General features: G+C 39.2%; 1 protein-coding gene across 1 annotated transcript in view; it reads right to left on the reverse strand.

Annotated features, from left to right (window-relative positions):
* Positions 1-18,953, reverse strand: part of LOC126417162 (dynein axonemal heavy chain 2) — a 959,377-nt gene that overhangs the window by 808,339 nt on the left and 132,085 nt on the right. The window contains 2 exon segments of the mRNA XM_050085060.1: positions 6,377-6,519; positions 6,703-6,860. Coding sequence (XP_049941017.1) covers positions 6,377-6,519; positions 6,703-6,860 — 301 coding nt within the window.

An 18,953-nucleotide genomic window follows, 5' to 3' on the forward strand; every position in this document is an offset into this window, starting at 1 on the left:
CTACCTTCATCAGAGTAGTCTGTTATTTATCATAATACTGCATTGAACAGTTGGCACTCCAACTTCACTTGTGTATGCAAACATACCATACAATCCTTATTTGCATACTCACATATTCCAGTCAAATCTGAATAAAGGCAAATAATATTTGGGAAAAGTTTGGAAACAAAGTTAACGAAGCAAGAGAAGATACAGCATGATACACAAGAGAACAAAAAATGTGGTCAATAAAATTAAGAAACCAAAATACAGAAACAAGGTTCGCAAATGGACAGACTCAATGATACAAATTTGCTACACCAAGGACCAAGAGAAACAAAAATAATACGAGGTGGGAAGTATGTCTTTCAACCACATTTCTGCCTCCAGCACTGCCATGGACAGGTCGGTCCATAAACTTCCAGTTAGTATTCCGTATCATCCATATGATCATAAGGCAGGAACCCACTGAGAAGAATCGGCTTTGGTTTTGAAAACATACCTAAATAACAATGTTTCTTCACCTGTTATAACTTTCCTTAGAAGTTCTAGATCATTCAGCAATTCCTGAGCTATGTCTATGCAACATCATTTTTGGTTGAAATTCAACAATTTTAGAACAAAATTTGGTGCTACACATTTCATCCCCAAAATATCCAAAAAAAAATTGCTTAGCATAAGCCAAAGAATATGCCGACATCATCAGCAAACTCTCTGATGGTGATTCAGTGATTTTCCAGCACCATTTCCTTTACTTCTTCCCCACTGTTGGCAGTAACCGACATGAAAGGGAACCAAGGGCAGTTGTCATCTTCAATGTCTTCTAGACCCTGTTCTCAATGTTTGTACCACTTGTAAACTACTGTCTCAGTCATAGTACATTTGCCAAAAGCTGCAGTCAACATTTCAAAAGCTGTGCTGCACTTTATTTCTTTCTTCATGCAAAGTTTAGTGCAAATTATTTGAACCATGTTCTTCGAAAGCAAAAATTTGCTGACCACGCTACAAAAGTATAAACTTTTCTACTGTCAACAATAAACCAAATATACAAAACAGCTGAAACTGCAAACATACATCAGGAACATGTGAACCATCAAGATAAAAAAAAATCAAAATCAGTTTTATAAAGCCACCAAATTAAAAAATTCCTGCTACTCTTTGATCACACCTCGTACTCTCTTGTTTTCCACATCCTTAACTTGACAGTTCTCGGATTTGTGCTCCCTTTGTACCTTCCTTCTATCTTTGGTTTTCTCCACATATATCTCACACATTTTCATCTTAATCTGCTTTTACTATCACCTAATTTTTAGCCATATTCCAATATATCATTCTTGATTGTTAGATCATCTTGCCTCTGATCAATTTCCTGTAACTTTTATCTGTCTTTGAATATTTCCATCCCTTCAGCATATGCACATCATTCATTTAACTACTTGCCTCTCATCCTTCTGCTGATGAAGAGTTTTTATTTATTTAATTTAAATACCAAAGCTCCAGATTTAAAGTGGCCTTTTTTTCAGTTTTATCAGGCCTATTCCTAGTAATGCTGTTTGACAGCTAATAAATAGGAGACTGAGCTAAAAATATTGTCATATTCAATCTCGAATGGAGAACCAGTTATGGCAACAAGATCATCAACAAGAATTCAAATTAAATAATTGAAAGCTCATGTGTTTAGCAGAAAACAATGTACAGACAGTGCTTAGCTGACTGCTTTGGCATGCAGTGCAACCCTGCACAGGTGAGACATGAGTTTTTCATTCTTTTAAAGTTTTAAAAACTTTGTGTACTCCAAGCTTATTACTAAAGGTTCCAGTTTTCTTTACATTTTCTTTCAGAAAACTTGAAAAGATCGTAAAGTCGGGCTAGGGTCGTACTTTTGTTTACATTTTAATGCAGTTAACTTACTGAATTTCATTCAATTGTTCTTTTCTCTTTCCATCAATTTAAGTAAAATATATCCTTTCATTATTTCATTCATATTCCTGGAACATTATGTAAATTATAAGAATTTGTTTGATTTATAAACTTTGCACAAGAAGTTTGTTTACACAGTTACGTGTAGGACAATTTTTTGTAAACATGCTTCTTGGTTAACAGTAGTCTGACTGACTTTTCATACTAAAGTATTATTTTATCATGAGCAACGTCTCTGTCTGCTGTAGAATTGTTACTTCTGGGGTATGGTATGAGAGAGGTTGTAATTTTTTTTTCTACTGGGTTCACTATAGTAGTGTGGGAATTGTAGAAGTAAAGAGGTTCTTAAGTGGCTTTGTAGGATATGTAGCAGAAACAGGAATATAGTGGAACATGAAGAGAAAATTGCTGACCCTCAGGCTGAATTAGGTACATCTAAGAAAGTTATGGAGGTTAAGGAGGGAGAACAATAAAGGAGGTGGGAAGTGGCAACAGGTAACAGAAGGAACACATTAAGAACTTCATCTGACAGCTCTGTGGTCAATGTGGAAAATAATAACCTGTTGCTTCAATTAGAAACTGATGAGCCTCAGGCACATGTAGGTGTAGATAGGTCACATCAGTTTTTCAGCAATAAACAAGAATGTATTTATGAGAGGTGATGTGTTGCATATACACAAAATGAAAAACAACGCTTGAAAATTCAGCTGTCAGACTTTTAAGTCCTTAATCAGACATTAAAAACATTACACACACATACACACAAAGGACCTGAGTCGAAACAAGGCCCCCGGAGTACACAACATTCCATTGGAACTACTGACGGCCTTGGGAGAGCCAGTCCTGACAAAACTCTACCATCTGGTGAGCAAGATGTATGAAACAGGCAAAATACCCTCAGATTACAAGAAGAATATAATAATTCCAATCCCAAAGAAAGCAGGTGTTGACAGATGTGAAAATTACCGAACTATCAGCTTAATAAGTCACAGCTGCAAAGTACTAACACGAATTCTTTACAGACGAATGGAAAAACTAGTAGAAGCCGACCTCGGGGAAGATCAGTTTGGATTCCGTAGAAATACTGGAACACGTGAGGCAATACTGACCTTACGACTTATCTTAGAAGAAAGATTAAGGAAAGGCAAACCTACGTTTCTAGCATTTGTAGACTTAGAGAAAGCTTTTGACAATGTTGACTGGAATACTCTCCTTCAAATTCTAAAGGTGGCAGGGGTAAAATACAGGGAGTGAAAGGCTATTTACAACTTGTACAGAAACCAGATGGCAGTTATAAGAGTTGAGGGACATGAAACGGAAGCAGTGGTTGGGAAGGGAGTAAGACAGGGTTGTAGCCTCTCCCCGATGTTATTCAATCTCTATATTGAGCAAGCAGTAAAGGAAACAAAAGAAAAATTTGGAGTAGGTATTAAAATCCATGGAGAAGAAATAAGAACTTTGAGGTTCGCCGATGACATTGTAATTCTGTCAGAGACAGCAAAGGACTTGGAAGAGCAGTTGAACGGAATGGATGGTGTCTTGAAGGGAGGATATAAGATGAACATCAACAAAAGCAAAACGAGGATAATGGAATGTAGTCGAGTTAAGTCGGGTGATGCTGAGGGTATTAGATTAGGAAATGAGACACTTAAAGTAGTAAAGGAGTTTTGCTATTTGGGGAGCAAAATAACTGATGATGGACGAAGTAGAGAGGATATAAAATGTAGACTGGCAATGGCAAGGAAAGCATTTCTGAAGAAGAGAAATTTGTTAACATCGAGTATAGATTTAAGTGTCAGGAAGTTATTTCTGAAAGTATTTGTATGGAGTGTAGCCATGTATGGAAGTGAAACATGGACGATAACTAGTTTGGACAAGAAGAGAATAGAAGCTTTCGAAATGTGGTGCTACAGAAGAATGCTGAAGATTAGATGGGTAGATCACATAACTAATGAGGAAGTATTGAATAGGATTGGGGAGAAGAGAAGTTTGTGGCACAACTTGACCAGAAGAAGAGATCGGTTGGTAGGACATGTTCTGAGGCATCAAGGGATCACCAATTTAGTATTGGAGGGCAGCGTGGAGGGTAAAAATCGTAGGGGGAGACCAAGAGATGAATACACTACGCAGATTCAGAAGGATGTAGGTTGCAGTAGGTACTGGGAGATGAAGAAGCTTGCACAGGATAGAGTAGCATGGAGAGCTGCATCAAACCAGTCTCAGGACTGAAGACCACAACAACAACAACAACACACAAGCACATCTCAAACACTCGGGGCCACTATCATCTTTGGGTGCTTAGACCTGACTGCAACTGCATCTGAGGTGGCTTTTGGAAACACCACAACATTATCGACCTTTTTAATTGTTAAAATTTTTATAATTTGAATGGTTATTATGTCTTGAGTGTTTTTCATTGTTATTCACACTTACATCTGTTGTTGGAATTAACCATGTCTGAGGTAATGTGCATGTTAAAAACTTTTCTGAATAATTTTGGGTAATTTTGTAGTGTGCAGCGACTGCAGGATTGTACTTACCAACAGATACATTTCCCTTTTCCTTTCACAAGATACTTTAATCACTCTAGCAATCCAAGGTTTTTTACATGGCCATTTAATGTCATTTCTCATTAACTTCAGTGGGAAGCTATTTTCAAATAACAATTTGAATTTATCAAGGAATAGATTAAATTTTGTATCAGATTTGGCTCATTTCAAATTTCATCCCAGGTCATCTCTTGCAAACTATTCTTAAAAATGTTTGTCCGGGAATAATTAATCATTCTAAATTATTTCCACTTAGGACAATCTATGCTGTAAGGTACTATCTTATATATACTAACCATGCATCATGATCAGAGAGGGCATTTGTTAATGGGTATACAGTCATTTCCTTGCTTTGAACTTCATCAAAGGAAACATTATCAATTACGATCTTACTGTATTCATCCAGCTGCAATGGAAAGTTTATTACTGAGATCAAATTGTAGGATTCAAATAAGGTTTACTGATAATTTTTCCCATCAGAATCCTTCAGAAAATTTATATTGAAATCATCACAGAATATTAACTGCTTGCTGCTACCTGATAGAGAGCATTGTAAGGTATGCATATGCCTCATAAACAGTTCAAAATTTCCCAGTGGAGATCTATACACACTTACAGTTAAAAGTGGGCCACTTTTTAGTATTAATTCACAAGCTCACCTTGTATATGCAGATCACTTCAAAATCTACTTAACTTGGATGTTTTTAAATTTGTGTTCTGTCTTAATATATGTAACAGCTCCTCTTTTTCCCATATTACTTCTACCTGTTTAAGATGCTAGAGTGTTAACTTTTATACTTAACTTCCCTAACCTTGTGGTTATGGGATACTCAGAAAGACACACAACGCCTATCTTTTCGTGCTCTCAATTTTCCAAACAAACAAGAAGCTCTTCTGCCTTATTACTCATTCCTTTAATATTCTGATGAAATAAGCTAATCTTACTTTTCTGTGCATTCCTAAGTATTTTGTGGGGCTTTTTTTTGTTGTTTTAATTTCTTTTACTACACAGTGCCTGATTCCTGACTCTAACCAAAAAACCTACCCCTCTAATACCAGTAAACACAGGTATCTCCTTTTGTGTGATGGTGACCTCCAGTACAATTTCTGCCAGAAACTCAACCACATGGTTACAGACATAAGATTTGTACAATTTAAATTGAGGTATTAACATGAAAATAAATAAATAAAAAAAAAACAGATAAACCTGAATATGACACTACATACAGCAAAAGGTTTGATGATTTGAACTTTGTTGAGCTGCCACCAAACAAAGGTGCAAAACCTTCACTTTTCATGGCGAGACCCAAAAGTACAAAAGAATTATCAATTTTTCTGATCATGTACTTTTATGGCACTACTTACATGACACTAACATGATTACTGTACACAAACTTTGTCACTAATATGCCGACAAAGTGATTACTGCTCGATAATTATACAAACTGACATAGGGATGTTAGCTGGTTGATAGCTAGCTCCAGACTGCTGACCTACTGTCTGGTGGTGATATAGAAAGACAAGCGCAAGAACAATTAGTGAAACTGGCAAGTATATTTCACTTTGTAATAATTTAAGGGTCAGATTAAGTAGTGATGCAATTCTACTGAATCACCCAATAAATTTCATTAAGTGTATGTTAGATGCAAAATTGGTAAGGTTAGATGAACTGTATGGTTGATAAAATGTATATCTTTGCAGTGGATTACTGGGTTACATGTAAAATTCCTCGATTTGTAATTTCTCTAATTGATTCAATTTCTTAATTAGCAGATTCTTTGAATAATCAATTGCACCATCTGGTTTGGAAAAATTGGAACAATAACATATCGTGAAACTACAACACAAATCCTAGTATAAAACATACTGCAGTAATTCTAGTAAAGCATTTTACCACAAAGAGACATTGATAATTCGTAATAAATTACCTCTGTTATACATGTAAGACATTCTGAAATATACATATCAGACACGTCACTGTTCCACTTTAAAGATGTAAGTCCTGGTTTAATCTTCTTATTGCAAGCCTTTATTGATTCTCTGAAGAGTAATCGCTCAGAATCAGATAAAGCTGAAAATGATATGAAACAACACAAGATGAACAGCAATTCAAATGCTAAATAGCATTACAGTAACATATTAGCTTTGATTATCGTAGATCTTTTTCCATCTTTGTATTGAGCTGGTTTTAAAAAATTAGTGCTGGTCATTAAATACAAAACACAAACCATGTAGAAAGAAAGAAAAGACTCACATGTTACTATCTTGTTGAAGCCCTGAGCAATTGTTACTATGCTTTCATATAGTATCTTCAAATCATGCCACTTGTTATATATCTTTGTTATATGAGATGGAACTGGAAATTTCATCAATTCCCAGTAACTTGCTTCATGGCAGATGTTAATCAGCTTTCTAGGGGAATATACATGAACAGAAAAGAAAAATCATGTTCAATTAAATACAAAATAAATAATATTTTCTTCCAATAGTCACAAATAACAAAACAACATTGTTTCCCACTAACTAAGGACCTTGCCATAGCATGTGTCTTGAATTTCTCAATGAAATGCATAGCAGTGCTGCAGGTGCAACCATATCAGATGGTTACATGTGAAGAGGCCAGACTAACATGGGGTTCCTGAAAAGGGTCAGCAAGCATTTTAGTAATTACAAATTCTACACTCTCTGGATTACTGATGGTTCTGAGCTTGTACCATCAGCCAACACAGGCTTGCTTGTTAGCACTAAGAATGGCCGAAATCAAGGGGAAGCTACAACCATGGTATTTCCTGAGGAGATGCAGAGGTGTTGTTTGATTTAATGATAATGGCATCCTTCAGGGCAAAATATTCTGTTGCTAAAATTGTGCCCCATTCAGATATCTGGTCAGGGACTACTTAGGAGGATTATGTCATCATAGAAAATAAATCTGATATTTTATGGATATGAGTGTAGAATATTAGATCCCTTAACTGTGTAAGAGGATTACAGAAGATGAAAAGAGAAAAGGGTTGGTGAAGTTAAAGCAAAAAATAGTGAAGAGCAGCATGTAGTGATCTGAACCTCCCACAAGGCAATTGGCATGCATCATTAGTGTCTTACAGCCAAATGATGGTCAAAGTGGAACCCTCAAAGAATTAGTACAGTCAACTCATATTTATTAAGGAAACTGTCTGTTCTTTTTTTAAGAATGTATTTTCTCATCTTCCCCTACATTTTGAAGACACCTACGAATGAGCCATGTCTTCCACACTCAGTGGATGTTGCATCTACTGGGACGGCTAGCAAAAATTAAATCAGCTGTTTTATAGCAGCTATCAAAGCCTTATGATCCATGGTGTTTTAGCATAGTAGAGGGCTGAATTCTTTGGAGTACATCAATTGTGGTGATACACACTGCCCAAGAGGAGTGATGTGTATCTCTACATTTTCTTATGGATGAATGATACTTACAACTGAGAATTATAATATGAAATGTCATAGGTAAAAGTGCAGTTATTAAGCAATGTTATTATTTTTATTTGCATGTGGTGAGCTCTTATCAAAGGACGACATAAATGGTGGGATGGTAATGGTAGGAACTTTGACAGAGAAAATACCTGCTCAGATGCAGAAATGAGTATGTCATTGAACACTGGCCCGCATTGGAGATGCATTGAGTTCCGAAGTACAGAGATAAACAACCGAAACACGTTAAGACACTTCGAAATAATGTTTCTCAGTCTTGCTGGTTTGGATTCTGAGTTTGAACATGACATACTGAGACAAGAACATAAATGAGGTTATGTATGTTGTGTAGAGATAGTACCCCCATTATTAATACTACTGAAATCTCAGAAGTTATTTGGTAGAGATTAGAAATATGATGTAACAATTTTTAACTGCAATGTACAAAGAAATGGATCAGAAGTCTGAGAAGAATCCAAAGGCACCACAATTAAGAAGAAAAGATAACAAAGAGCTAAAAAGAAAGACACGGGCTGAACTATATCGAGGCAATTCAACTTTGGTCTTGTATACCAAATAATTATGCACAACATGATTTGAATATTCAATTTCTTTCATGTGTCTTATACTGTTAGAAGGTGCAGTTTCAAAAGAGATGTTTTTGTGAATTTAGTGCGTTCAACATAAAATGCAGCAAGATGAAATTACTCCATTTGCTACCATTCTACACTTTTATTTAGATACCTGATTTTTTTTTCTTTTAATTATTAGACTGATGTCAGATGTACCTTGATTACTTAAAATGTCAAAATTAATATCTATGCAAAAATTTATTAAAATTTATAGCTCAGTAGATTGAGTGCTGCTAACTCTCACGGCACAGTTAGTTTTCCATAAAACATTTTCCTTTAAGAGAAATCTGTAACTTAAGTTGTTCCAATATCAAGTGATCATAGAAATGTCGTGTGTGCTAATAACTGCTTATTCACAAAAAGATCTAGCTCATTGCATACCTCTAATTTTACTTTTTCCAATAAACAATTTATATTTTCTGAAAAGTAATTAATCAAAAAGTTGTTAGCAATTTTTTTAAAAATGTTCAACACCATCTGCTGCAAAAGTGATGTTAACAGTCTTCAGAGATCACTGTGGATCCCTCCTGCTGGAAGTCATATCTCTAGGTGCAACCATCAGTGCCAATAGTTATTGTTCCACACTATCACGTCTGCGGACTGCCATCAGGAAGAAGCGCTGCTGGATTCTCAATGTGGTCGGCATGGTTGTTGTCCACAACAATGCGGGGCCATGTGTGGCAGTCAGAACCCCCATCCGGTCACCCACATGAGATGACTGTCATTTTCTTTGAACTGTTAAGCTTGTTTAATTCCCAGCTCTGATTTTATACTTTTATTTCCTAATTTTTTCTGAAAGTGATGATAAACTTGACTATCCAAATAATTCTTTAATTGAGAAATTGAATATAGTAGAGAAATTGTGAGCCTGAGAATTTTACATGAGAAGTGGTAATCCATCCCAGAGGGATACACTGTAACAACCAAACACAAGTTCGAATTGGAGAGCCCCACATGGGATCCGACATCAGCCCCATTGTAGCACTAAATCTGTGATGACTTTGTGGTAGCATTTGTCTGAATTTCTGTGAAACCACCATTGGACAGCTGTCTTCACTTCATTGTTACATGTGAATCACTGTGTTGCCAGGAATTTCTTCAACAGACTGAAAACGTGTAAATCACTAGGGGCGATGTCCAGTCTGTATCGCAGCTGGTCCACACTCTCCCAGTGAAATGACTGGATACTGTTGGCAGTTCTGACTGCCACATATGGCCCCACATTGTCTTATTGACCACATCAAGAATCCATCAGCACTTCTTCCTGATGGCAGTCTGCAGATGTGACAGTGTGGAACGATAACTGTTGACATTGATGATTGCACCTAGTGACATCAAATCCAGAAGGAGGGGTAGACAGTGATTCCAGAAGACTGTTAACATCACTTTTGCAACAGAGGGCATTGAACAGAATGTAATGAACAGAAGGCAAACCCGGATGTTTCAACACCATGCTCTGCAGCTAAAATTCCAGTGTGAAATGCTGTATCCATGTTTCACTGCCAGTAACAATGTGATCCATTAAATTGTCACCCTCCTTGGCATACCACTGCAGAATATTCATTGAAGTAATCATTTGCTTACCTTTCATCATATCATCCAATTACTTAGAGACCCACCGACACGAAAACTTCTGATACCCTAAGGAACTGTGGATAATGTAAACACGACCATACAAAATGCCAAGCTCCCAGGAATTGTCCTCAAGGTGTACAGTCAGATCCACTTTCACCACTACATCAGTCCGCCCCAGGTAGCTGAGTGGTCAGCATTACAGAATGTCAATCCTAAGGGATCAGGTTTGATTTTCTCTGCTCAGAAACTGGGTGTTGTGTTGTCCTAATCATCATCATTTCATCCCCATCGACACGCAAGTCGCTGAAGTGGCATCAAATCAAAAGATTTGCACCTAGCGAACAGTCTACCTGACGGGAGGCCCTAGTCACACAACATTTACATTTTTACCACTACATCCTTGCTGGAAATGTTGTTGTCAGTCAGTGAAATATGCAGCCTCCCAGAAGGCTCATTGTCATGCTAATCTTCATGGCCTTTTGCAAACTCAAAACACCTTCACCTCACACTGCTCAAAGCAAGATTTTCCCCCTTATGTGGGCTGTATTTCCACGTGCATTTCAATGGGCATTTGTGCCTTGCTCCACAGAAAACAAATCACACTTCGCTGCTCATATGGAGTGAATGCATGAAGCACAACTGCCTCTTCAACATCTGACAGTAGCCCCATGCCATGGCAGTACCAACGTATATGGCTGGGTCAGTACAAGAAAGATCCACCACTGAGAATGGATATGTTGACTTTGGATTTACAGCTGTAATTTGGCTTAAAAAATAGAGGAAAAGTCTTTCTGATTCGCTCTCATTGTTCATCTGACTATCAATATTGCAGCTACATGATATACTTTTAATCGTTACTATTATGTGATTCAATAGGACAGCACCACTAGCAAATATGACCCTTATATTATTATAAAGTAAAACATAATTACCAGTTATGCTAATTATCCTTACACTTGTCTTTATGTCCCCCAACACATAATTGTTCCACAATCTGTAGATAGCTCTTACCCAGCTAACAGCTCTATGATATTTCACATAATTACCAAAAAAGTTTGTACCCAGTAATCTTGTCAGAGACATCCTTGTGTTAAAAAGATAAATGAGCAGGAATCCTTTCAACAATATTTATGCGCAAAAAGAACAACACCTAGATATAACACAAACCAAATTTCATTGTGAAGGTTCATAATATGACAAGCACAAATTGTAACAAAGGGTTGCATTCAGCTTTTGTCTGACTTCAAAATGCAAATCTATACTGACCACATTGCCACTATGTGAACTTCACTGCAGGCATTACTTAATTTGATGTAATAGTATTCAAGTGAAGGAAATTGGACTGAGTACAAAGCAGTTAATAAACATTTTCTGGCTGACAAACAATTAATGATATAGAGAGGACTGTTTGTGAATGGGTCATAGCTAGAGTGTGCTTTAATATGAATGAATGTGATAAGATATCTAACTTAAATCAATGTTGTTGTTCCTGTTATTGAACTGAGAGACCACCAGTTAAAGCTATTTTAGAGTGGGAGACTTCATTCTATCATGTGCCATTGAGGATTTTCAGCAATATCACCAGAGTAGAAACCTTATAAACAGCTACATTATTTTTACTCAGTTATCAAATAACTGCACATAATGAAGATTCTAGAGAGCAAATGACAATCACACAGCTGTCTGTCACATATACACTAATGGACATTAAAATTGCTACACCACAAAGATGACGTGCTACAGACGTGAAATTTAACCGACAGGAAGAAGATGCTGTGATACGCAAATGATTAACTTTTCAGAGCATTCACACAAGGTTGGAGCCGAGGGTGACACCTACAATGAGCTGACATGAGGAAAGTTTCCAACCGATTTCTCATACACAAACAGCAGTTGACCGGCGTTGCCTGGTGAAACGTTGTTGTGATGGCTTGTGTAAGGAGAAGAAATGCGTACCATCACGTTTCTGACTTTGATAAAGGTCAGATTGTAGCCTATCGCGATTGTGGTTTATCGTATCGCGACATTACTGCTCGCGTTGGTCGAGATCCAATGACTGTTAGCAGAATATGGAATCGGTGGGTTCAGGAGGGTAATACGGAATGCCGTGCTGGATCCCAACGGCTTCGTATCACTAGCAGTCGAGATGACAGGCATCTTATCCGCATGGCTGTAACGGATCGTGCAGCCACGTCTCGACCCCTAAGTCAACAGATGGAGACATTTGCAAGACAACAACCATCTCCACGAACAGTTCGACAACGTTTGCAGCAGCAGGTACTATCAGCTCGGAGACCGTGGCTGCGGTTACCCTTGACGCTGCATCACAAACAGGAGCGCCTGCGATGGTGTACTCAACGACAAACCTGGTTGCACGAATGGCAAAACGTCATTTTTTCGGATGAATCCAGGCTCTTTTACGGCATCATGATTGTCGCATCCGTGTTTGGCGACATCGCGGTGAACGGACATTGGAAGCGTGTATTCGTCATCACCAAACTGGTGTTAAACCCGGCGTGATGATATGGGGTGCCATTGGTTACACGTCTCGGTCACCTCTTGTTCGCATTGACGGCACTTTGAACAGTGGACGTTACATTTCAGATGTGTTACGACCCTTGGCTCTACCCTTCATCTGATACCTGCGAAACCCTACATTTCAGCAGGATAATGCACGACCGCATGTTGCAGGTCCTGTACAGTCCTTTCTGGATACAGAAAATGTTCTACTGCTGCCCTGACCAGCACATTCTCCAGATCTCTCACCAATTGAAAACATCTGGTCAATGGTGGCCGAGCAACTGGCTCGTCACCTATACGCCAGTCACTACTCTTGATGAACTGTACTATCGTGTTGAAGCTGCATGGGGAGCCGTACCTGTACACACCATCCAAGCTCTGTCTGACGCAATGCCCAGGCGCAGGTGGTTGTTCTGGGTACTGATTTCTCAGGATCTATGCACCCAAATTGCGTGAAAATGCAATCACATGTCAGTTCTAGTATAATATATTTGTCCAATGAATACCTGTTTATCATCTGAATTTCTTCTTGGTGTAACAATTTTAATGGCCAGTAGTGTATGTTGACAGACTTGGATAGAAAATAGGCAAAAGTTTGAAATCTATTGCAGTTTTCTTTCTATTACTTGTATCTACGCATCACACATCAAACAGCATTATCTCATTTTTGTTAACTGACACAATAATTAATCCAAACAAAGTACAGCAGAGTCCCGCTAATCTGAACCCCGGTAATCCGAACGTTCGGTTAATCTGAAGATGAAAAATGTTAGTCTAAGTATGGAAAACTGTGTAGTAAACTGCAAACTATTTTAATTTACACAGTACAGTAAACACATATTAGAAGAATTGGCACAAAAACATTAGGTTTAAACAATGCATAACAATGAAAGAAAAGATGTCAAACTTACTAAAATACAGTGGAAATTTTATCCCTACTTTTTAGATGACAAAAACTCGTTGTTTTTTGGTGTAATGAAGACATTCTGTTATATGACGCATAGTTGCGCCATCGTCTCATAAACATCAAATCAGCAGGTGTAGCAGTGGGCTGTTGCTCCAAATAACGCAGCGCGAGGTCAAGGGCTTCTGCTGCATCACTGTGTGGCACCAACTCTCCTTTGTCACTTTTAGGCTCATTGTCACTTCCATCAGAGCAGTCCACTTCTTCCTGCTCTAGAGTCACAGCATTATCAGTAAGGTTCTCCACACATGCCCCATCCGCTGCCACCCACTCATCTTTGTCTCCTTAACTAGCTTCTTCGCATCCAGGTATTGTCTGTATCATTTGTAGTAGATTTTCCTCTTCATTTTTAACTAGATTGTCCTGTAATTCAAGAGATGTCCACAGTTTTCTCCACGACTTTCTCAGAGTATTTTCTGAAATATTTATTCTGCCATGCCTCAGTGGCCCAATAAACAGCATCCTTCACATTGGTCTTTTTTGTTTTGTCCACTAAAGAAATGCTATCATCTTGGATCAGCATTCTTAAAAACTGTTTTCTGGAAATCAGTTTTAATGTTTGCAGTATGCCCTGGTCCATTGGCTGTAGAAGTGGTGTAACATTCGGCGGAAAAAATTTCGCCACAATTTCTCAATCACATAAATACTCAGAGCTGGGGTGAGATGGCGCATTATCAAAGAAAAGGATTGCATGGGGAGACAAATGATTTTCTTTAGAAAACTGTCGAACAGAGGGAACAAACTGGCCACGAAACCATTCTTTGAACAGCTTACCATCCATCCGCGATTTTTTCTGGTTGCGAGAATATACGGGCAGGAACTGCATGTTGCAGTTTTAAAAGCTCTGGGCCTACCAGATTAGCTGATCAGCATTAAAGGCAGCTTGTCATTACCAGCAACGTTGCTGCACACTGATGAAGTCACACAATCTTTGCACATTTTAAAACCAGGAGCATGGTCTTCTGCTTTTGATGCCAGGCTTTTTGTTGGCAGTACCCTAAAATTAAGGCCAGTCTCATCAGCGTTATAAATTTGTTGGGGATACTACTTTCCCTCTCTTATCATTTTTTCAAACTCACCCAAGTATTCCTTCCTGCATCATGGTCAGAAGAAAGCTTCTCTCCAGTAATTGTTAGCTGATGGATTCCATGACGTTTTTTTGAATCTGTCCAACCAACCCATACTTGCACTAAAGGACTTATCACCATTCATTAACTTGTTCAAGTAAACAGCCTTCTCCTGAACCAGACCTCCACTCAAAGGTGTTGTCCTTTCTCTTTCCTGCACAAACCAAAGGGAAACAGCTTCATCCACTTTATCATACTGGGACTGTTTCAAAGTCTGCTGAATTTCGAGTGTTTTTCCAGAAGATGTTGCACAGGACTGTTCAAGCTTCACTTGGTTCTTCTTCCAATCACAAATGGTTGCTTTGTCAACACCCATTTCCGTTGCCAGTTCAGATACATTCTCACCCTTGTCTATCTGCTTCAAAGCATTAAGTTTTTCTTTGAGAGTTAACATTGTATGTTTCCGTTTACTCATGACAAAAATACGTACACCGCTACACCTCAATGAATACAATACAACTGTTATGTGTGCCAGCGATCAATAACTAGCATAACCAAATGCTTTGTGAGCCAACTGCCAGTGCACTGACCTCAGAAACTACAAAGGTCTCAACAATGTGCAACAACAAGGGCAGGGAGCGAGACTGAGGCATTGTTGCCACACTTGTTCCCATTTGTTACCATGGTGTACCTACTTATCTGCTTGGTATACTTCATTCTAGAAACTCATCACTGTAATTCTGGCTAATCCGAACAAATCGGTAATCCGGACAAAGTCCAGTCCCAATTAGTCCTGGTTAACGGGACTCTACTGTAAATACTAACACATCAATAATCAGCACACTACTGCAACAACACCTGTGATACCAGGACAACAAAGAAAATAACAATATTACTCATAATTGATACTATAATACAATACACCTGAAGGGGGGGGGGGGGGGGGGGGAATGGAACTGCAGCAATTTGTCTGCATAAAATATGTCAGTAAACATATATGAAGTGAGGATGCAGGTATAAACTGTCTGACAGGTCACAGTTTCTATAGCGCATAAGTGTGTAATTACACATACTGTCATAAAAAGAGCTGCACCCAGAAGCACTAAACCGATCCACTAGACAGGTATGTTGCATAGTAACAGCTATACTAATGGCTTCTTTGGCACGGTTGGCCATGCACACTCAGGTAGCACGTGTGCGGCCTTGGTGACATGGACATCGGTTGATAGAAAAGGGCGGCAAATGGTCATGCTGGACAGTATGCCAGTGAGTAGCATCACTAAAGCGCCACCTGAACATGGCCTATGCCCTTGTGAGCACATCTGAAAGTTGGTTGCCCATATGGATGAGTTCAAGAGGGACTGCACTGTGGGGTTGCAAGTGCCTCGGTGGTCCTATAGTTGTGCTGTGCACCACACTGGTCATACAGACAGTACCGTTGCCCACTGTTGGTGGTAATGGACACAGGAAGGCTAACATACATGACATGTAGAATATGAATGTCCGACACGAGGAGCCACATGCAATGAGATACGATTGCCATTAATTGGGCTGTCCTGCCATGTCTACAACATCGTGTAAGTACTGGTGCCATTGGCAGGAGGCTGGATGATGCAGTGCTCACTGCTCACCAACCATTGTGAAGCCTCCCACTCACCCCCACAGCATCACACCTGACCCACCTAATATTGGCAATGATGGACATGGGGCCATGCAGACTGGCAGCAGATCATCTGTAGTGACAAGTCTGCTTCTATCTTGGAGGTTACAACCTCCGAATCTGTGTCTACAGGTGCAGTGGAGAGTGCAAGAATGAGCAGTTTGTGGTCTCCCATCACATGTCCTGGTGTGACGGTGTGGGGACAATTGTCCTATGGTGCCCAAGCACCATTAGTGTTGCTAACAGGCTCTGCGACAAGCCACCTCGAGCATGGACGAGGGCTTGCAAGTGGTAGCTCTGCTGTTCTTGAATGTCCGTGCCCCTGTCCTATTTCCACATGAGAACTCTCATCCTCATACTGCTGCCGCCTGAGCATCCTTACAGCTGCAGATACTGGTCATGGCCAGCCGCATAGCCCAATCTCTACCCAACTGATGAGAATGTCTAGGATGCTATGGAGCATGTCATCAGCACTTCCAACTCCACCTGTCAATCTGCAGGATCTGCGTGCTTTCGTATAAACGGCATGGGATGGAGTCTCACAGTACAACATCTGAGACCTGTACAACTCCACACCACACGTCTTTATGCTTGTATTCAAAACCATAGAGGCCTGGCACCATATTAGCTTGTACATTTTGTGGCCGTACAGCCCAAGGTGTTGGTCCTTCAAAGACGAAAAGTGTAATCATTTCATGTGTGTGCTACCACCTATCTGCCTGCCAACAGTGGTCACTATCTGCATTGTCCTTCAGAGTGCAGCTGTTTTTTATGACAATGAGTGTAGATACTGTTTGAGTTAAAAACTCAATACGAGGGACATTTGAAAACTCCGTGCAAAGTCCAAGAGATGGCACCAATGGTGCATATCGAGGTCATGATTAGATAGTAGCATCTTTGGAAAGAATGTACACCAAGTTTCACCCGTATTGCTACATTTATTTGTGTTTGGCCTTCGTGTGAATCAAGGAAGTAATGGCATTCGTGTGAATCAAGGAAGTCAAGTGATTGTCAAAAAAAGGACAAAAAAGAATTTCCTGTGGTGATTAAGCATTACTTTATGAAAGGCAAAACGCCTCAGGAGACTAAAGAGAAGCTTGATAAACATTACGGTGACTCTGCACCTTCGATTAGAACAGTTTATAAGTGGTTTCAAAATTTTAGAAGTGGCCATATGGACACAAGTGATGCTGAACGTTCTGGACACCCTGTGGAGGTTACGACTCCAGAAATCATTGATAAAATCTATGATATGGTGATAGATTACAGAAGAGTTAAGGTGCATGAGATTGCTAGTGCTGTGGGCATCTCAAATGAATGGGTATATAATATTTTTCATAAACATTTGGACATGAGAAAGCTATCCACAAGATGGGTTCCGCGATTGCTCAGCCTTGAACAAAAATGGAATTGTGTGAAGTGTTGAAAGGATGGTTTGCAGCTGTTCAGGAAGAATCCGCAGGACTTTAAGCATCGTTTCGTCACTGTGGATGAAACATGGGTACATTACTATACTCCTGAAACCCAACAACAATCTAAACTATGGGTTACCAAGGGAGAATCTGCACCAAAAAAGGCGAAGACCATTCCATCGGCCGGAAAGGTTATGGCAACAGTTTTTTGGGATTTGCAAGGGATAATCCTCATTGACTATCTGGAAAAAGATAAAATTGTTACCAGTGAATATTATTCATCGTTATTGGACCCTTTGAAAACCAAGCTGCAAGAAAAATACTGGCGACTGGACCGCAAAAAAGTCCTTTTCCATCACGACACTGCACCAGCACACACCTCAGCACATGTGGTCGCAAAATTAACAAAAATAGGATTCCAACTTGTTTCACATTCCTCCTATTCTCCAAACTTGGCTCCCTCGGACTACTATTTGTTCCCCAATTTGAAGAAATGGCTGTTGGGACAAAGATTTTCTTCAAACAAGGAAGTGATTGCAGCAACTAAGAGCTATTTTGCAGACTTGGACAATTCCTATTATTCAGAAGGGATAACAAATTAGAACAGCGTTGGACGAAGTGTATAAGTCTAAAAGGAGACTATGCTGAAAAATAAAAAAAAGGTACATAGTTTTTATTTTTGCATGGACTTTTCAAACGCCCCTCGTAGAGTTCCCTTGCTGCAAAACCCAAGATTACATTCTCATGAGAGCAAATGTCTCCTTATTACAGATTAAATACACAGTTCACAGTTCAGAATGTGTTAACTGATAACAAGAGATGGGTGTACTAAGTGGAGATAATGAAAAGTTGAAGCATTGGACTGCATACAGAGACAGATGCTCAGGAACTTCATTTTTGATGACTAAAATGTCAATACCCATTGCACAGGATTTATTTTATATTTATTACGAGAGATCAGTATTAGGCCACCGTGATACTTTGTCGAGTACCGTGTCATCATACAAACTGTGGTACAGGCAGGACTGTGCCCCTGCACATTCGGCCATCACACTTGTGTATATGCTTCGTGGGCTAAATATGACCTCTGCATCACCTCAGCAGATGTTTGTCAACAGAAGAGTCACTGAGTTGTTACCACTGAGCTTCTTGCAGCTTCCACAGCATTGAGGGTCACAGGGTGGGGGATGGGGCAAGCTGCACAACTTCGGGATGTGCAGGTTGCGGT

Source organism: Schistocerca serialis, chromosome 8 (assembly GCF_023864345.2).
Source record: "Schistocerca serialis cubense isolate TAMUIC-IGC-003099 chromosome 8, iqSchSeri2.2, whole genome shotgun sequence".
Classification (NCBI taxonomy): domain Eukaryota; kingdom Metazoa; phylum Arthropoda; class Insecta; order Orthoptera; family Acrididae; genus Schistocerca; species Schistocerca serialis.